The sequence below is a fragment of the Impatiens glandulifera genome, chromosome 5, assembly GCF_907164915.1.
Source record: "Impatiens glandulifera chromosome 5, dImpGla2.1, whole genome shotgun sequence".
NCBI classification, from domain to species: Eukaryota; Viridiplantae; Streptophyta; class Magnoliopsida; order Ericales; family Balsaminaceae; genus Impatiens; species Impatiens glandulifera.
In genome coordinates this window covers 12205091-12224441 of record NC_061866.1, presented here as the reverse complement: position 1 = coordinate 12224441, position 19351 = coordinate 12205091, and the positions used below count along the sequence as shown (strand labels likewise).

At 33.2% G+C, this 19351-nt stretch overlaps 2 protein-coding genes across 3 annotated transcripts; one reads left to right on the top strand and one right to left on the bottom strand.

Annotated features, from left to right (window-relative positions):
- Positions 1 to 725: 725 nt before the first annotated feature.
- Positions 726 to 2848, top strand: LOC124940325. Its single transcript, XM_047480836.1, has 2 exons — positions 726 to 943; positions 2374 to 2848. Exons 1-2 carry the CDS (start codon positions 745 to 747, stop codon positions 2589 to 2591), a joined length of 417 nt encoding a protein of 138 aa, XP_047336792.1. The 5' UTR covers positions 726 to 744; the 3' UTR covers positions 2592 to 2848.
- An 84-nt stretch (positions 2849 to 2932) lies between these two features.
- LOC124940324 (uncharacterized protein YnbB-like) lies at positions 2933 to 8590 on the bottom strand. 2 transcript variants are annotated; one of them, XM_047480835.1, is made up of 12 exons: positions 8387 to 8590; positions 8170 to 8283; positions 7454 to 7564; positions 7313 to 7375; positions 6591 to 6704; positions 6351 to 6500; positions 4933 to 5010; positions 4630 to 4851; positions 4468 to 4554; positions 4195 to 4314; positions 3461 to 3553; positions 2933 to 3371 (listed from the first exon to the last, which is right to left on the bottom strand). In XM_047480835.1, exons 1-12 carry the CDS (start codon positions 8531 to 8533, stop codon positions 3312 to 3314), a joined length of 1359 nt encoding a protein of 452 aa, XP_047336791.1. In that variant the 5' UTR covers positions 8534 to 8590; the 3' UTR covers positions 2933 to 3311. The 2 variants fall into 2 exon arrangements, with proteins under 2 accessions (XP_047336791.1, XP_047336790.1); XM_047480834.1 differs by having other exon boundaries at positions 7313 to 7564.
- Positions 8591 to 19351: the final 10761 nt, after the last annotated feature.

Sequence of the window (19351 nt, the reverse complement as noted above, 5' to 3'; positions counted from 1 at the left end):
GTATGAAAACTATTCAACCTTTCTCCTATAGGTAAGTTTTACCTTAATTTTATTATATATATATATATAGTTATCCTCCTACTTATCCAGTTTTGGTTGGAAAGTAAATTTTATTTTAACGAGGTTTTCAAAATTTATTTTGTATTTTGAAAAACCATTTCATTTTTTCACTTAATTTAGTCAATTTTATTTTTTTAACTAGTACAAGAATCTTATAAGAAAAAAGGGTTTAATTCTCATCAAGATTTTCTTAGTTAAAAGAGGTTATTGTATATAATTTTGAATAATAACTAATTTAATTCAAAATTTTCATTTACTTAAGTTATTTTTTAAAACTAACCTACTAAAATAATTAAAATGACATTAGTCGTGATATAAAGAGATCAAATATTACATTTTCGATTCGCACCAATAAACTCACTAAAATAGTTCAAATGACATTAGTCGTGATTTAAAAGATCAAATGTCAAACGTTCGATTCTCATTAAGAACATCTCAAGATTAAGTGTATTCGATTCTCACTAATAACCTTTTAAATTGAAATGAAAGAAGAAAAGAGTAAGCACCAAAACTCTTGTTTTAAAAGTCAAAATGAGATAGAAAATAATCTAATTTTGAAAAGTTAGGGAGTGAATTTCAAAGCTAACTATGAATTGAAGGGGTTATTCATATATGTTGACTCGACCCATATTTAACCTAGACGAAGATGATGATCGAGAGAGAATATGAAAAGAAGAGAATTCAATGGGCATTTGGGATGATCTCCGATCAACAGCCATCAAACTAACCACCGGTTACCCGCCGCCAATCACTGATCTTCCGGTCACCGGCGCCGTGAGAGCAAAGGATCCTCAGAAGCTGAATTATTACGCTTGGATTCTGAACAATATCAGCAAATTCACTGTCGATTCCGCTTCCAACAAACCTCTCAAAGGAGTTCTCGGTGAGTCTCTTCCTCCTCATTTCGCAGCGCTACTATGATTTACCTTGAATTGGAAATTTCAATTCCATTCTTTTTAGGTTAAAAATTCAAATTCTATGATTACAATATGAAATTGATGTGGAAGACGGTAATTTAGGTCTATTGGTTTTTCTAGACATGATTGTCTTAGTTATTGCTTATATATAGTGACCAAAATCAGCAAGAAGATTGGGGAAGAATGAGGGAGGAAGAAGAATCAAGGGCTAATTCCCTGTATTCATTAGGAAGAATATTAGATTGTATAATCACCTTATTTCAAGAATCATCTACTATTAGTTTGGATAATTGCCCCCAAAATCTAAGTTACCCTTCACCTTGGCTTATACATATGGTTCATTGCATATATTTAGACAAATTAGGGTTTATTATTAGTGGGTTTGGGCAGGTGTATTTCAGTATTTGTGAATTGCTTGGACAATTGTTCCATGAAAATATATAGAATGGGCGACCAAAAGTAGAGCCCCATTATTTGATCAGGCTAAAGAAAGATTGAAGGCCACCAAAAAACTTATGAAAAAAGATTGAAACGACAAGAAGAATATCGCTTAGTGAGGAGACACCACCGAAGAAAATAAATTATTGCGAATAAGAATTCGCTTGGTAATCTCAACATAAAGGACTCAACACTTTTATGCTCACTATTAAGTAGATTCCTCAAAAATAATAGCTCTAGGATTGTTAGCTCCCACACTCACTTGCGATGAAACTTAAGATTTTCCTTACCCACGTGAGAAGCCCTGAACATGGAATCTTCTCGTTAGCCCAGAACCCCCTAGGGAAAGACCTCCTACCCAAAGATTTGGAAGGGGACTGACTAAAAAGGTCACTCATTGATCCTCGATAAATCTTCTTATTCATTGCATTCACAATTATTGTCTTCTCTATGTTTCTTCATTAGTGTTTATTACGATTACTGTCAATAAGAAGATGTGATCGATATGTGTCAAGTTGGAGGTTTGACTCATTTATCTCAATTAGTATGATATCGTCAAGACAAAGATCGATGGATTTTGAATGCATATTTTATTTAGAGTTTATATTTTGTAGTGGTTTAAGAGGGTAATAATATTTTAGTCTTTAACAACTCTATGAGGATATATGCATTGTTGGCTGAACCTCATTAACAAGTGTCGTGTTTAAAACCAGAAAGATGCATTTGTTTTTACTGGTGTTTCCATTGAAATTAGTATTTTCTTCTTCTGCAATAATTGAACAAAATAGCCACATATTTGAACTAACTACCCTAACATAGCAAATATGATATTTTGGATCATAATGAGATTATATTCTTGATTATCAACTAATGTAGATTCATGATCTACGTGAAAAAAAGTCTCTAAGAATACAGTTAATAGTCTCTAAGAATACAGTTAATTTGATTACATGTTCAGGTGGTGGAAAGGAAGGATTGCAAGATGAAAACCCTTTTCGTGCATCAGATGCATATTTGATGGAGAAGAAGTTGCGAGAAGAAGAAATGAACCAATTGGAACAGCAAAACGAGATACTATCAACTCAGAATAAGAAGAAGAAGGTAAAGGAGGATCCGGAATCTATTGGCCTTACCATGTCAGAGTCAAAAAGGATTTTCATTCGATCTCGGCTATGAGGTGGTGGTCCTGGTGGATACATTACTTCAACTGTTTAGTAATGTTGCGTTCTTACGAGGAATTTCGGAAGTTGATTTTCAAACCATAATCACTAGAATTACCAAAACCAAGGACAAATAAATGATCAATGAGATACATAATAACCCCCTTACAAATGTATCAGATATTAGTTATGTAAAGTATAAAGTATAAGAATGTATAAGTTATATAGATTTTTTTTCTTGTTTGAAGTATAAATATATAGTTTATTGTTGTGTTTTAATCTTTGTATGCTAGAAGGACTCTTTGTTAGTGGCATGTAACATTATGAACTTAATTCCCTCTCTTTGTTAGTGGCATGATAATTCTGTAACTATTGAAAAATGAATTATCATAAAGAAGATAATTTACCAAACTTTGGTACCACCAGTTGATTGATCTTGTGACTAATAAGAAATATTAAGAATATTGGTTTCATTTTTGATAAAGATATTCCTATTTTCTCTACTCACAATCTACATAGCTAAAGCTCCTTCTGCATATATTTTCTTTAATGCAATAATAAACACTGTGAGTTAAACCTGTTCTACCAGCATCAATAGATCAGACCGTTTTTTAGGTTCCAATCTTTTGAAGGCCACTTCATACTTTGATGCAACATGCTAGGAAGAAAGGGCTCATTCAGATGTTCGTCCACTATGGGAAAACCCGATTAATTTGAAAGGTGGTTCAATTTCACCTCATATTGATTTCAAGACATCTCCTAGAACTAATGCCCACTGAGTCCAATGGGTGCCACCCTGTTCGAGGAAAAAAAATCCCATCAAATTAGAGATTTAGGCAAGAAAATAGACACTCTTGAGGAGGAGAAGTTGAACGGAAACAACACCTGACAATAAACAGCAAATGGCTCCCTTAGTGGTCCATCACATGAGAGTTCGCTTGTGCTTCCATCTATAAATGTTCCATCAGCAAATATTACCTGAAAACACCATCAGGGTTATTAAGTCTAGATAATAATGAAATGCATGATCATGAGGTGGCCAAACATTCGAGATGAACCGTCAAATGCTTTTTACTGCAATTATTTGTGAGATTTGAACTGAAGGAACGAAATGCAATAGTTTTTGGTAGACCAAGAAAAACAAAAGAACAGATATAGAAAGCGGTGAAATGCTGTAATATTCTAAGTAAAAAATGAAGATGAATACTGACTCAGGATTGGTCTCGCAAATGTTGATTGGAAACATCTGAGAGTTTTTTTGTGGTTTTTATTCAAGTTGACCTCAGTCGAACATTGATTAGGCAATTTGAGTTTTTTTTTTTGTGTACTTCATTTTGATTAACTCATGTCATGATTGTACTGGATTTTCTTTATGGTTGCTGTGATCTTCGTTATGACTGTGGATCAATGGAAAGATTCACATTTTCAACAAAAAATCTGAGTAGCTTGCTCTTAGCATAAGTCACTTCTTGTTTATTGTCTTATGTTTTCTGTTCACCATATTCAACATGTCGGGTATAATTTATTTCCGTTTATCAAAATTAGGTTATAACCTTTGCCAGAAAGAAAATAATAAATAAAGGAAAGGAAAGGAAAAAAATCCCCAAAATTTGACTGACCTCAGATGCATACCCAGGAGTTAAGCCAGCAATAGGTCTGGTGAATGATCCGACAGGTGAGCTCCTTTGTACAGCTTCACAAAATGAAATAAGGGATTTGCGGCTTCCCAGTTGCACTGCCTGAAAAAAAAGCATTAGATAAAAAATTGAACTCCTTTTTGGTTATATTCTTTTTAATCACAAGCATTCAATGGATAACTAACTACTCCAGCACCAAAGTAATAGTCTTTATTAATTGATATAAACCATGTAATCAATTGAGAAGAAGTAAACCTGAACTATATCATGTCGAGTAACCCTAGGAAGAGGTTGCACTTTATAGCCTTTAGCTGCCATAACTTCAGCTATCAATAAGCCTCCCTATACAAAAGATAACTGTTACCCTAAAGAAAGAACATACAATATTGAAGGAAAACCATTCAATCAAAGCTCTACCTTGACTGCTTCACCAACCATTTGAGGAGATAGGAACAAGCCCTGGAAGAAGGCTCGCATTATGTCACCAGGAGTGGAGCCACAATCAATGCCAAGCCCTGGTGCAGATAAACGAGCTGCAGCTGCTTTTACCCATTCTTCCTTTCCTGCAACATATCCACCACATGGTGCTATTGTTCCACCAGGATTTTTTATTAAACTTCCTGCAATTAGATCAGCACCCTACTAATGTAATATGTATTAGCTACTCAGAAATAAAAATAGAAAAACTATCATATGGTACACATCACACTTATGACTTACCACCATTGGAGGCTCAATGTCTTCTACAAATTCACCGTAGCAGTTATCAACCATGACCAAGCAATCTGGATTCTGCATCTGTGGAGAAATACAAATGCAATTGCATTACCAGATTGGAGGTTATGATGCATAATATGAAAGAAAGGAGTTTTGTTTTTGAGACAAGGTTTTTTTCCTTAGAAAAGGCTAGCATAACATTCTACTGCCATAATTTTCCACTTCAATCAAGATACTTTCATTGTGAGCTAAACATGAGATAACATCCTCTTAGTTCAAGACTTTTACCACTTGAACTACCTTGGTTGGTGAGGAAAGGAATAACTAGGACAAGAATTTAATAAGCCTCTACAAGGACTAAAAAGCTACATGTGATGTCTAGTCCAAGAATTTCATATTGAAATATTGTCATTTATGTAATTACTTTAGGCCCACTTAGATATGAAAGTGGAGTGTATATAAGGAGTAGAGTAGAGAATCAGGGATATGTTTATGATGAATATTCGAAGAACTATGTATCCGCACCTTTTATTTATCTATTCTCATCTTACTCTGCCTTTATCTCATCCCAGTCTACATTTTGTCTTCTCCTCTCCTTCTTAGTTGATGGTGGTTACTGGTTTTAACTATTACAGTGGTATCAGAGCAGTCAAATCCTTGACCACTCTATCATGGGATATGAGGAGTAGTGGAGTACTACACGGGGATGATAAAAAAACATTATAAGATATTTTTGTGATGATTTGAATGATGCGATTTTTGAGTACATAGTTAATTGGATAGTGCAAAATAATCTCAAAGAACCAACATCAAACAAGGTGCTGAAGTCCAGGATCAACAAAGGCATGATCCAGTTGATTCAAAGGATAGCCCAAAGAAGCTAATTCATTTTGTTCATTGCTATTCTTATTAGACGGATTTATATGCAGTGAGGTCATATCCAACTCTTTGCTGAACATCCAAGCTTTAAGTATCATTCTTGTTAGTTTTTTAACTAAGCAATTTTTTGAAGTATTGGTGACTACCAAAAGAAACAGATAGATTGAACTAATTGCCATTCAAATTTCTTTACCCATAAACTGAATTGCCAAAACAGTTACTTTGGCTAAGAAAACTTGTTGTCTATGTTTGGTTCAGGCGGAACTGGAACTGAGGGTTTAATTCCAAATCTTTTGTTTCTTTGATAACTTAAAATAAGGAATTGGGATTGAAATTATAATTCCAATGGAATTGAATGTATGTTATTTTTTCAGTTTCAATTCCATGATTTCCACCTCATAATTACAATTCCATGATTTTTCCAAACATGAGAATTAATTTGTAATTCAATTCCAAATCTTATAAAATTGGAATTATAATTCTAATTCTAATTATACACATCCAAACATATCCTTATGTTTTAGGACAGCCGCAAGAAATACCTTGATTATATGAATTGCCTTTCCTATTTCCTTTACACTTAAGCTGCGTCGCCAAGAATAGCCACATGACCTTTGTATGAGAGCACATTTTGTTTTACGTTTAATAGCATGCTTTAGGGAGTTCCAGTCAAGACCTCCATCCTCTGCAAGCTGAAAGACTGTGAGTGTGAGCAGAGTTCACAATAGTTATTCAAATAAGAAAATCAAATGTAGTTATAAATTTTGCAGTTACAAACTTACAGGCACTTCTCGGTACTCTACACCAAAATCTTTTAAGGAACCCAATCCGCGAGAGTCCCTTTTTCCAATGACTTCTTCTAAGGTATCATAAGGAGCACCAGCAACTGCCAAAAGCTGATAATCAACTTAATCTAAATGATAATTGTTCAAATAATGAAGCATAATGAATTACAAAGGAGTAATAATCTTCCGGCTATATTTGGATTAATGTAATTGGAATTGAAATTACAATTAGAATTTTATTTCAATTCCACAAGAATTGGAATTGAATTACAATACAATTCCTATGTTTGGAAAAATCTAAAATTGCAATTCTTCATAAAATTTTGATCTTTTTTGAAATATATTAAACATTTCTATTTTATTCTACAAATCACAAAATTAATGGTCTAACACGTTGACCAATCATATAAAATCGTTTAACTCAAAATGAATATTAGTTGCACAAAAAAATATTAAATATGTACTTTCAAATTAATATTAAAGATACCAAATGAATAATGTTTTAACACAACAACAAAATTGGAATTATATTTCCAAAATAAAAAGGCTGGAATTCCATCAGTTTTATAACTTCAATGTCAATTCTTTATTTCAAGTGATCAAACAAATCATGAAATTGGAATTGGACCAAATTCCAGTTCCAATTCCAATTTCAATTCTACTCTGACCAAATATAACCTAATACAGAATCAACACATTGCAGCAAAATGATAGCCTACCTCATCACCAGGTCTCAGAAAAGCAAACAATGCACATGTGATAGCATGGGTACCTGAGAAAAACTGATAATAGCACATAATGAAAAAAACTTCAAACATGGTGTAAAAGTTTGATGAAACAGTCAACAAGGCAAACGAAACCTGTGATCTGACTATAGCTGACTCTGCACCAAAAACTTCTGCAAAGATTTGATCAAGAGCTTCACGTCCCCCAGCTTCATCGTGACCATACCCTGTGGAACCAGCAAAATGCTGACACATATATGGCCAAGGTTAGCTACTCGAGAAATATGAGTAAGTAGTTTAGCTAGTTCTGTGCAATCAAGCGCATGATCAAAAGATCTAGAACAAATAGGTAACAATACCAGTATGACAACTGTATATGTTTGAAATGCACATTCAAAGAACTAAAAATATGTCTACCGATCAAACTCAATAAGACAGTAGCTGAATTTCTTAGATAAACGGTTACAAGCTTCCAACATTCTGAAGCTCTCATTATCATCCCTCAAAGAAGATATTTTCAATAAATTTTGGTAGAATTCAACTATTTTGGAGATAGTGATCAAACAACTTTGCAATATTAATGTCTTTTAGCATTCCATCAGCACTGCCTCCAAATTAAATTTTATAGCATGACCTAGATGTAAATGCACCTTCAAAGAACTCATGGATAGACAAAAAGGTGGAGATTATGTGCAATCACAGTCAGCTTAAGCAAGTACCACAAAGAAATACGCTAATCCACTCAAACATGTTACATTCACTTCCATTATTCAAATGTATCACATTCAAAGAGAAAAATCCAGATTCTTTACATCAATAGAACACTGGAAAACTAAAGCATTTGTTCTTACATGAGATGCAACTCGAGCATTCTGATAGGCTCTGAGGAGGCGACTTGTGTTTCTAGCCACTAGATTATCCACTGCTCTGAACTCTGAATACAAAGAATCCACCGCCTTTTCAACCTTCATCATAGAGAACAATGCAATCGAACATATCATTAGTTTAAATGAATTTCAATCAGGTGTGTGAAGATATTCAGTCGTATTTACAGAGATGGAAGAACACCTCCGGCACAAACGGATGGTTCTCCTGACGACGATCAAGAAGTGGTGCGACGGCGACCTGAGAAGATGACCGCAACGGTACTATGCGTGTGAAAGCTCTCCGGGAGTAGGGAGGATAAACAGAGGCATAAGATAAGATTCCCGCCATTCTCGAACCAGATGAGAGAGAAAGACTAGGGATGAAGCGGAGAAAGCATAACCCTGTTTAAATTTACACTTTTTCAATATATTTGTTTAGTAAATAATATTAATGGTTGTTGAAATTAAAAAAAACTTACTTTAAAAATATATTATATAAATTATAATCGTTTAAGGATAACGACAAAATTAATAATAAAAAAGTGTTCACTTTGTCACAAAACATATCTGAAATACAGCAAGATTAATCATTTGAGAGTTACAATGAAAACATTTTTTTTTTTCAATAACGAATGAACGAACAAACCTAACATAAAATTTAGTTTTAACGAGCTCAGAAATTCTCAAAAACATCAATGAGTTCACCGACCGCCTCCACCGATTTTTTAGAAAAGATCTCTCTATCGTCATAACAATAATGTTATGGAATAAACGTATCGGTCAACCGCGATCACTGAACGTCCTACGGTTCTTTTCGAACTAAATAGAGTCAATTAGACAATAATCGGGATATAGACTCATCGACTTAATATTACCAAACTCGCGGTTTCTATTCAAACATCCCAACAACTAATGACTAACTAATGCATCACTCACTCAATATCAATCATATTTCAAAATAAGCTTCAAATCTTAGTCACTCTTTTGTAATGCAAAAACAAGTGAGGTGTAGTCTCCATCTTTTCGCAACACATTCTGCAACGATTAACCATAATACATCATTTCTTCATTCATTTATTATCCGTCAAAATCTCTCCATGTATGACACTCCATCCAAAAAACGAGATTTTTGAAGGTAATTTAGAATCACACTTCTCTTATAGGAAGTCATATTTGTAAGTTCTTGATTTCAAGAACCGGATGAGAAATATATAATCAAAGTGCAGCGGAAGAGTTTTTGTAAAGAAAAATTTAAGATGAGGGGAAAAGAAGAATCGAGGATGAGAAAAGAATATTGCTGGTCTATACCAAACAGTCCAAAACAAAGGTTCAAAATAGAAAATACAATTGGGCTGAAGATTTTCACAAGAAATTTCATATATTCATTCCATTCATATTCATGGGTCCTTGGGGAAGATGGATTAACCAGCCTTATATAGTTGTTGATTTACCTAGAATATTCAATTATTTTTGTTACAACAATTATTAGAAAATAACAGAATTCAATTTGGGAAAAATAGAAAAGAAAAAAAAAAACAGAATATTAAAACAAAAATCAGAAATCTAGTCTAAGTGCACAATAGGACCGTGGGAGGGTGCTGAAATTATTTTGGGACCGCAACATTATTTATGGACCGTAACATTATCCCCCCCCCTTCAAAATTCGTCACCGTCGACGAAAAGACCGTGGTCTGGTCAGCCTCTAGTGCGCATCCTCCAATCTTCAAAGAGAACACTTTTCTCTTTCGTTCAGTCGGATTTTCAATAGGTCCAGAAAGTGTCGGAGTATAGGACTGCAATCCTTAAAAAGCTTTCGGTAACATCTTTTCAATAGTGGAGCTGGTCGGGTCCTTGTTGTCTTTAGCATTGCCGGGTCAGTCGCCACTCCGCATACATGAGAAATTTGTGTGCACCCAAAGTCAAGTTTTCTATTGTTGAGAACAAACCTTTGTTGTTGCAATGTCTCCAGGACCTGATGTAGATATAAAAATATTTTTTCCAGCTCTGGTTATACTCTAGAGTGTTATAAAAAATCCAGCATAATTCCTTCTCCCGGACCAGCATCATAGGGGCAGCAAAGTAGCCATGAATTCTAATTATTCTCTTGACTGGTGGTAAGTGTTCGGGTTGCTGGAATAGAGCGTTGAAGACCTCAAATATGCTGAAGATCTTCAGGAATTTCTTCCAATGTCATTGTCGCAAGTGAAACAATTTGACTTTCATGCTTACTCTTTATTTGCACCATGGTAGAAACACTATATTTTTCCAAGGTCTTGTCTAGCTGGTTGTCTTGTAACATGTTGACCTGTGCCCGAGAAATATCCTGCAAGACTGTGGTTCTGCCTTGTTTCTCATAAGAAATTGTCAATTTTTCAAAATTTCAAGATAAAAGACCTAAAGTAATCAGCATTCGATGCTTAATACAACATCATATCCGTCCATGGAAATTACCTTCATTTCTGTCTGGTAGTCGTTTCCTTCCATTGACCATTTCAGGTCTTAGCAAATGCTGGAGCATAAAATGTTGGAGTCATTAGCCACTCGAACCGATTGCGCTTGGGTGAGCGTACAATTGTGGCTTATTTTCTCCAAAATTCTGCTATTTTGATGAAATTATGGGTACTGCCTGTATCAATCAGGATCACCACCGGAAGTTCCCGATTTACTAAGGATCTGGAGCGTTTGAAAAGTTTTAGAACTTGTCAATGCATGCAAAGATATGGTTGGTTCATTCCATGCCTCAAGTAGCAAAGGTGGATCATCAAAAACTGGTTCTTGAATGGGTTTTGAACTTCTTGATGATTAGCCGAGACCATGAATAATTTGTATTTGTACCTATAGTTGGGCTCCCACCTTCCATTGCAAGTATAACATAGGTCTTTCTTACTTTTTTCATCCATTGCAGTCGGGTCTAATTGCTTCATGTAGCACTGATTTATACTAGAAGAATACGCATGGAAAGAATTCTTGGGGTCGGTCGTCCGGTTGGTTCTTGGCTAGGCCGTGTTAATATTGGATGGCTTGGGCAGTAGCGACGATTTAGTGTTGTACAAGTTCCCACTGCTCATTAGGGACCTGTACGTTTCTTCTTGGACCTTAGCCATGTACATGGCTTCATTTAGGGACCTAGGAAATTGCAGCCTAATGCAGTTCACAATCTCCTCCCTTAGACCGAACAAGTAACAATCTATGACATATTCTTTCGGCATATTGTGCAATTTTTGGGAAAATCGACATGTAGTGGAGATTATATTCTTGGACAGTAGTAACCTGCTTCAAGTTCATCAGTTGTCTCATGGGAGTGTCATGTATGTAAGGACCGAATTAAAGAAAGAAGTCTCTCTTGAATACATCCCACCTCAAGGCTTTTCTATGGTTGTGGTTCTACAAATACGACTCATACCACATTCTTGTTTCATTTGTAATGTGAATAGGGGAGATGTCTAGTTTCATGGCATCATTTGTCTTGTCCACCCTAAAGAATTGCTCAGCGGATATGATCAAACCTTCTACATCGGTCCCATCAAACCGAGGAAAATCAACCTTGGTGAGACGGGTTGGAGGAACATAGTGTTGGCCGTGTTGGTAGGGCCTGTTCGGAGGAGGACCGTGGCAAGAAGCATCATCGCAGGGTCGGGTGCGGGGATCTTGGCCATTTCCAGACGTACAACTTTCAATCGTTGCTAGTCTTTCTTTAGCGGCATTGAATCTTCTGTCAATGTTATTGCTTAATTCGATCATATTTTTCTGAAGTGCAACATACATAGAGGCCGATTGTTGGGACAAACCTTCGATTAGGGTCTTTAGAGATTCCATCTATGCTTGCTGGCGGGTTTCTATCATATTAGAATCGTCTTGCTCTGATACCAAGATGTTACGAGTTGATTTATAACTAGTGTTTGTAAGTTCTTGATTTCAAAGGTTTTGTAAAGAAGAATTTGAGATGAGGGGAAAGAAGAATCAAGGATGAGAAAAAATACTGTTGATCTATACCAAACAGTCCAAAACAAAGGTTCAAAACAGAAAATACAATTGGGGTAAAGAACTTTCACAAAAATTTCATATATTCATTCCATTCATATTCATGGGTCCTTGGAGAAGAGGGATCAACCTTATATAGTTGCTGATTTATCTCAGAATATTCAGTTATTCTTGTTACAACAATTATTAGAAAAATATATAACAGAATTCAGTTTGGGAAAAACAGAAAAGAAAAACAAAACAGAATATTAAAAAAAAACAAAAATCTAGCCCAAGTGCACAATAGGACCGTGGGAGGGTGCTAAAATTATTTTGGAACCGCAACATTATTTCTGGACCGTAACAGAATCACCATTTTGCGCCCACTAAAATCAACATCTTTTAATGTAATGTTACATCTCTATCATTAAGTCTTCTTCTGTATCCCGCGAAACTATTTGAATGTTGATCAAACATATCATTGACCAAAACATTTCTACAGATCGCGACCAAAATGAGTGTTGAGAATGACAATGTAAGATTTCTAACACTATACCAAACATCGTCCAAGAAGTTGATCGATAATTTTTCTCCTACCGAGAATGTCTGAACATATCAACCCATTAATATTAAGGCTCTGAAGAGAATTTGTTGCATCATTTTAACAAGAGAATTTTTTTAAATAATCTATATCCTTGATTCTCAAGCCTTCTTATATTTGAATCTCTTTACTTTAACCTAACTCACTAAATGATCAAAGGAGAACTAAAAAGATCTCCAAAGAAATTTTTACATAATTTTTTTCATATTCATGGTATAATATTATCAATTCTCAGCAAATAAAAATTAAAAAATTGAGATTCGAAGTCAGCCACTGACATGTCCCGATAGGACCAAAATGTTCACGGAGGAGTTTAGGTAGTGTCCATCTTTTTTCTAATTCAAGCATTTACTTGATGTTGTGATCTTGAAATCTTCGTTCGTGATTAATTTTATTTGTAACGTCTCTTCATCGATGGGGCTAAGTTTCTAGTTTTAGTTTATCCCATTGTTCATTTAGTTTAGAAAATGTTTTATAGGAATTTACAAAACAATCAAAGAGCTCAAGATGATATCATAAAGTGACTTCATTGGTATCCAAAATGTCTAACATAATTTGGGCATCTGGTCCTATGAAGACACAATATCAGTAAACAAATGTTTGCTCAATTGTTGGAGAATTATGAAAAGAAGGATTTGTAGACACTATTTTCACTATTTTTTTTTTATAATTATAGGCATGTTGAGTTTTTTAAACGATTGATTGTGAATTGACCACTTCCAATTGATTCAACTTTTGAAGAGGAATTTAATTAACACTTTGATCTACAAATTCTTATATGATGTCTATATCTTGTAAGCCCTAGTCTTGACCTCATTCATCTAGCTCGATTTTCCATCTAACGGTCTGAAGTCATGGGCTTGGCACGGACATACAAATTCGTCAAACTTGTGGCCCACTCTCCCCTAGTTTTTAAGCTAAACAATCTATAAACTCGTTCTTAAGCACTCATATTCACCTACTTCATTTGTTACAATTAGAGCTTTTTTCTATCAACAACAACTGCGATTCCTTAACATTATCAAATTGGTTAGATCTAAAATAAGAACCTTCTTACACGATTCTATTATGATATATCGTTATCCACCAAAGTCATGGACTTGGCATGGAAAAACAAATTTATTAGAGTTGTCACTTTGCATAATCTATTATATGCTATATAAATTAAGCTATATAACTATTGTTTCAAAAGTGAGTGTTTAATAATTAATATCAATTAATTTATCTTTTTAATTTTTATAAAGCAGTATCATAAGGTCAATGTGTTATCTTATGCGGACAAAAAGACAAACCACATTTTTTGAGTGGTGAGAGAATATTCATTATATTCCACAACAAAATTATATCATGTTTTTTTTATCACTTTATCTAGGGAACATTTGTGGGGCACCTAGACATACTATGTTTTGTGGGACTAGTCATTAGCCATTGCGAATCATATGGAACCCACATAGAGAAGATAAACTTGAGTGGCTTTACTTCACTTTTATTCGTGTTTTAGATCACTCATTTTCATTCTCTAGGTTAAAAAGACCCCAAGATTCATGATGTTCCCCATTAGGGGCACCATTTGTTTCTTCTCCTAGGTTACAAACCTTCTCCACCTCTTGTCACGCCCTTATCTTGTGGTGGCTGTGGTGGCCACTTGTAAGTTTTAAAATCGTAAAAGTTCGTAGAAGTCTCACGATTTCAAATTAAGTTAGTGCCAATATTACAAGTCTCGTGATTTGTAAACGCACTAGTAATATTATCAGATTTGATAAGCATTCCTTCGAACATCATTCTTCAACCACTAAAAATCGATTCTAGAATTATACCTTCTATTTAGAGAAACCTTCATCCTAGCATGCAAAATTGACACTCCCCCATGGTATGAAGCAAGTCAACTATATCTAGAAGACAATGAGTATCTAAATGGATTATGCAAAAACAAGTGAGAACTATACAAGTTCACAACCAAATACGTTTGAAGATATCACAATTATCAAATTCACGCTAGTGCGAACTCGTTCCTTGGAGTTATACACGTTGATGTCTTCATGACCATTCTCTACTTTGGGTAATTACATAATTGAAAAGTATCTCCAAAAGTCTGCCTACATGGATTCATTCTCGTAATCATTGATTATTTCACAAAATGAGTCGAAACAATATTAAACCCTACAGTAACTCAAATCATCTAGAGAATTCACAAGGACACACATAATCTATCAATATGGAATCTATGGACTTAGATTCAACATCACAAATCACGTCGGATCGGACTTAGAAAAAGTTGTTGCGATTCAAAAATTTATATTTCATACATACAAATATCGACACAAAAAGTTATTTATGTTTTATGGGATCATTGAACAACCACTTGGAAGTCTACATAATAGACACCTTCCCCTTTGACATACAAAATAGATGTAGTCCAACCAATATAAAACTAGAGTACCCAACCTTATTAGTTATTGTGGGTCATTTTTCATGAATGATTTGATCACATATAAAAAAAAAAAATCTTTCACTGCAGTATGTATGATCTCGACAGATGTCATACGCACTCAAACTCTTTTTGGTCGCTCTTCTATGCAGAAACACATTGGATTACACTCGGCAGCAAACACGGCCCATCAAAGACTCTTGATGTGCGAGTCCTTGTGATTTTGGTGTTTCATTCGTTAGACAACAATCAAGAAACAATGCCACCGTGAACCTCTTGGACTTCCATTTGTTGATTTAACAAAACATTATTTTTGTTTGCCATAGATTATTTGGATAAAGAGCCTCGTCGGTTGTCAAATTTTGTGAATGTGTTCGTCAGCAAATACAAATGTATGCAATTTAACTCATGAAACAAAATGGATAAGATTCTGTTTTCCGTATTCTCTTCATCTTATGATAAACAAATACGTTTAGGTTATTGAATTGCTTGATTTTTCTCATCTTTTGCGTCTCTTAGATGTTTTATATCAATTTGTTGTGGATAATTATATTGATGATGATAAACTTTATGAATCTTATGAAGTGATATTAAAGATGTATTAATCTTCAAGTGATTTCCTGAAAGTATTTATGAATGTAGATAAATGATATTTTAGTAAACATTTTCCAATTAAGATTATAATGCTGTGTTTAGTTATTTGAGTTTATAAATTGGAAAGAAAAATACTAAACTGTTTGATATTGAATCAGTCTTGATAATCAACATAGAATTTTGTTTGTATAATTCACAATAGTTTATTTATATATATATATATATATATATATATATATATATATTGTCTTTGTTGTGTTAAAATTTGTAAATTTTTATTAATTTTGTTTATAATATCATTTGAATATATATATATATATATAATGATATTTAATTTTAAAAGTGTCCAGATTGTCGAGTCGAGAGCTGTGGTTAATTTGGATATATATGTGAGAGTAAATGGATATTTGAATCGGATTTTGGGTTGATCCACCCATAAATTTAAAACGGTTAAAAATAAAATTAAAAATACTATATATATGTTACGAACTTGCAATCTAACAAAACAAATACAACCTTTAACCAACTAGACTAAAAAAACTTTATATTTTTAAATTTAACACCAAATTTGATGAACGCGAAACATTTTAAAATTATAAGTTCAATTTTTTAACTAACTAATATATATATATATATATATATATATATATATATATATATATATATATATATATATATATATATATATATATATATATATATATATATATATATATATATATATATATATAGATAAAATGATGCTTAATTCCAAAAGTGTCGGGATTGCCGGGTTGAGAGTTGTGGTTATTTTGGATATATATGTGAGAGTAAATGGATACTTAGGTCGGATTGTGGGTTGACCCACCCATAAACTTAAAACGGTTAAAAATAAAATAAAAAAATGTATATGTATGTTTCGAACTTGCAACTGCTTGAGAAAACATAAGGGTTTGTCCATGGAGGGAATGTCGGCTTGAGTAACGAAAATATTGGTGAGAAAACCTAAGAGTTTGTCCATAGAGGAAATGTCGGCTTGAGTAACACAAACATTGGTGAGAAAACCTAAGGGTTCGTCCATGGAGGGAATGTCGCCTTGAATAATACAAACATTGTTGATAAAAAAACTAAGGGATGAAGCGAAAACGAGAATGTTGGCTTGAGAAAACCTAATGACTTGTCCATGGAGAGAATGTCGACTTGAGTAACGCAACATTTGTGAGAAAACCTAAGAGTTTGTCCATGGAGGAAATGTCGACTTGAGTAACGCAAACCTTGGTGAGAAAACCTAAAGGTTCGTCCAAGGAGGGAATATTGGCTTGAGTAACACAAACATTGGTGATAAAAAAACCTAAGGGTTTATGCCTAAAGGTGTAATCGAATGTTTAAGAATGCACCATCAAATTTGGTTATTAAATAATCAAAATTATTATAAATATAAAAACTTAAATGAGTTGGTTGGTTGATTTTTTAATATTTTATTTTTTCAAATAAGTATATAATAATAAGTAATATTAGACCTAGTAGATAATTTATATAATTATTCAAAATCTAACTTACAAAATATATATACATACACAAAATTATAAAATTATTTCAACATCCTATGTGGTCTAACGGTTAAAGTGTTAACATAACAGTTAAGTAATTATTAAATATTTAAGAATGCACCCTCGAATTTGGTTAGATGATTTTTTTAATATTCTTATTTTTTCAAATAAGTATATAATAATAAGTAATATTAGACCTCAGTAGAACTTTATATTTGATTAGTAATTTGATTCAAAATTCAATTTGAATATTTGTTTGATCAAAATTACTTTTATTTCCACATAATGAATATTTTCAATTTATATGATTTTGGGTAGGCTTAAAAAAATAACAGAACAATTTTAAATAAAACGAGTGAATAAAGATAAGTTTTGTTATATTTTTTAATAATTAGATAAACAAAATATTGAATTAAATTATAAAGTCAAATTTTTAATATAAATTTTTTTCTTGATTTTATATATCATTACTCGTGCAAATGCACGGGCTACATGTTAGTTTTATTAAAGTTGTTTTTGATATATAACCTTATATATCATTTATACCTTTTTTTTTATCTATCACCATAAAACTACCGTTCTATTTATTTGTATTTTACTATTAAAAATATAAAAGAATAAAGTATAAATAATTTAATTTATTATTTGAAATAACTTGATAAGAGAATAAAATCGATGAAATACCACATCAAATAGGTACTTAGAGACAAGTTGAAAGTCTAATATAAAAAATACAAATATTGTCCATATGATTTATAATTTCATTAAACTTTAACAAAAATTGATACGGTCAAGGTCAACGAAAGCAAGGCCACCAATCCGACGTGGCCTGCCACATGTGTAGGAGAGAGAAAAGAAGAAAAAAAGAAATGACAAATCTTCGTGTGCCTCTTCTTCTTCTCTTTCCAAAAAGAGATATTTCTAAAAGGTGATTTTTTTTTTATTTCTCTATCCGACGACTGACGATTTCCTTCTTCGGCGTAGCGACTTTCTTCCTCATTCAAAATGGTAAGCAAGTGTTGAAGTTTAGAAACCATATTTTTGGTTTAGACTCGAAACCTTATTTTTGTTATTTTTTCTCATTTTGTCGCATTTCAGTCGCCGTTATGTTCTTTAATTCTTTAGGAGCAAAACAAACTTCCTAGAACCGCTTCTAGTTTAGTGCCAAACGTATAAAGAGAAGTTATTTCTAGGTTTTTATTGATTCTGCTATAGATTTAGTTGTTAGAATCGTGTTGGATGATAGTAGATGATGCTGATGTTGGTGATAATTAGCTAGATTAGTATGTATTTGAAGGACATATTCTTGTAAAAATTTGGCCAAGAACATGGCATTGTAAAAACCATATTTTGGTAAAAACATAAAAAATGTATTTTTTTTCAAAAGAATTTCATGTTCAGCGTTTTTTTCAATTAAAAAAGCTTTGTAATGGAGCCGAATAGTCTTTGGGCATCGATAATCAGATATAAGTATGGTAATGATTGGTCTGGTTGATTCACCAAATATCTAATTATTTAGCGGGGTGTAACATTTGGAGGGAAAATAATATTTCACGTGGAAATTTTTTGTGAGCAGTCTAGATTTATGGAGGATAGTTTTTCAATTAGATTTTGGGACGACATTTAGTGTAGTGTCAAAAGTCTATCTATGTCGTATTATGTGCTTGCTTCCATTGCTATATGTAGAAATGCCACAGTTAAGGACATGTTTGATCATCGATTTTGTGGTTTCTCTAGCCAAATTAGATATAGAAGGAGATTAAACATTATGGAGACATCATCTCAAATAGAGTTTACTTTTGGTAGGAAGTAAACAAGTGACAATGCATGGTAACAACAAACATGTAAATGAGGATTTTACAGTCAAAAGAAATAGGTTCAATGTATTAACAGTTGGGAGATCTAAAGCTAAAGGGAGAAACAAAGGAGTAAGGAGTAATTAGATTGACAATGAATGCATGATGAAGACGGGTGAAAGCAAGGATGATCTTGATACAATTGATCCAATTACAGAAGATGATGATCCTGATTTGAACAATTTAGTTACATTTGGAA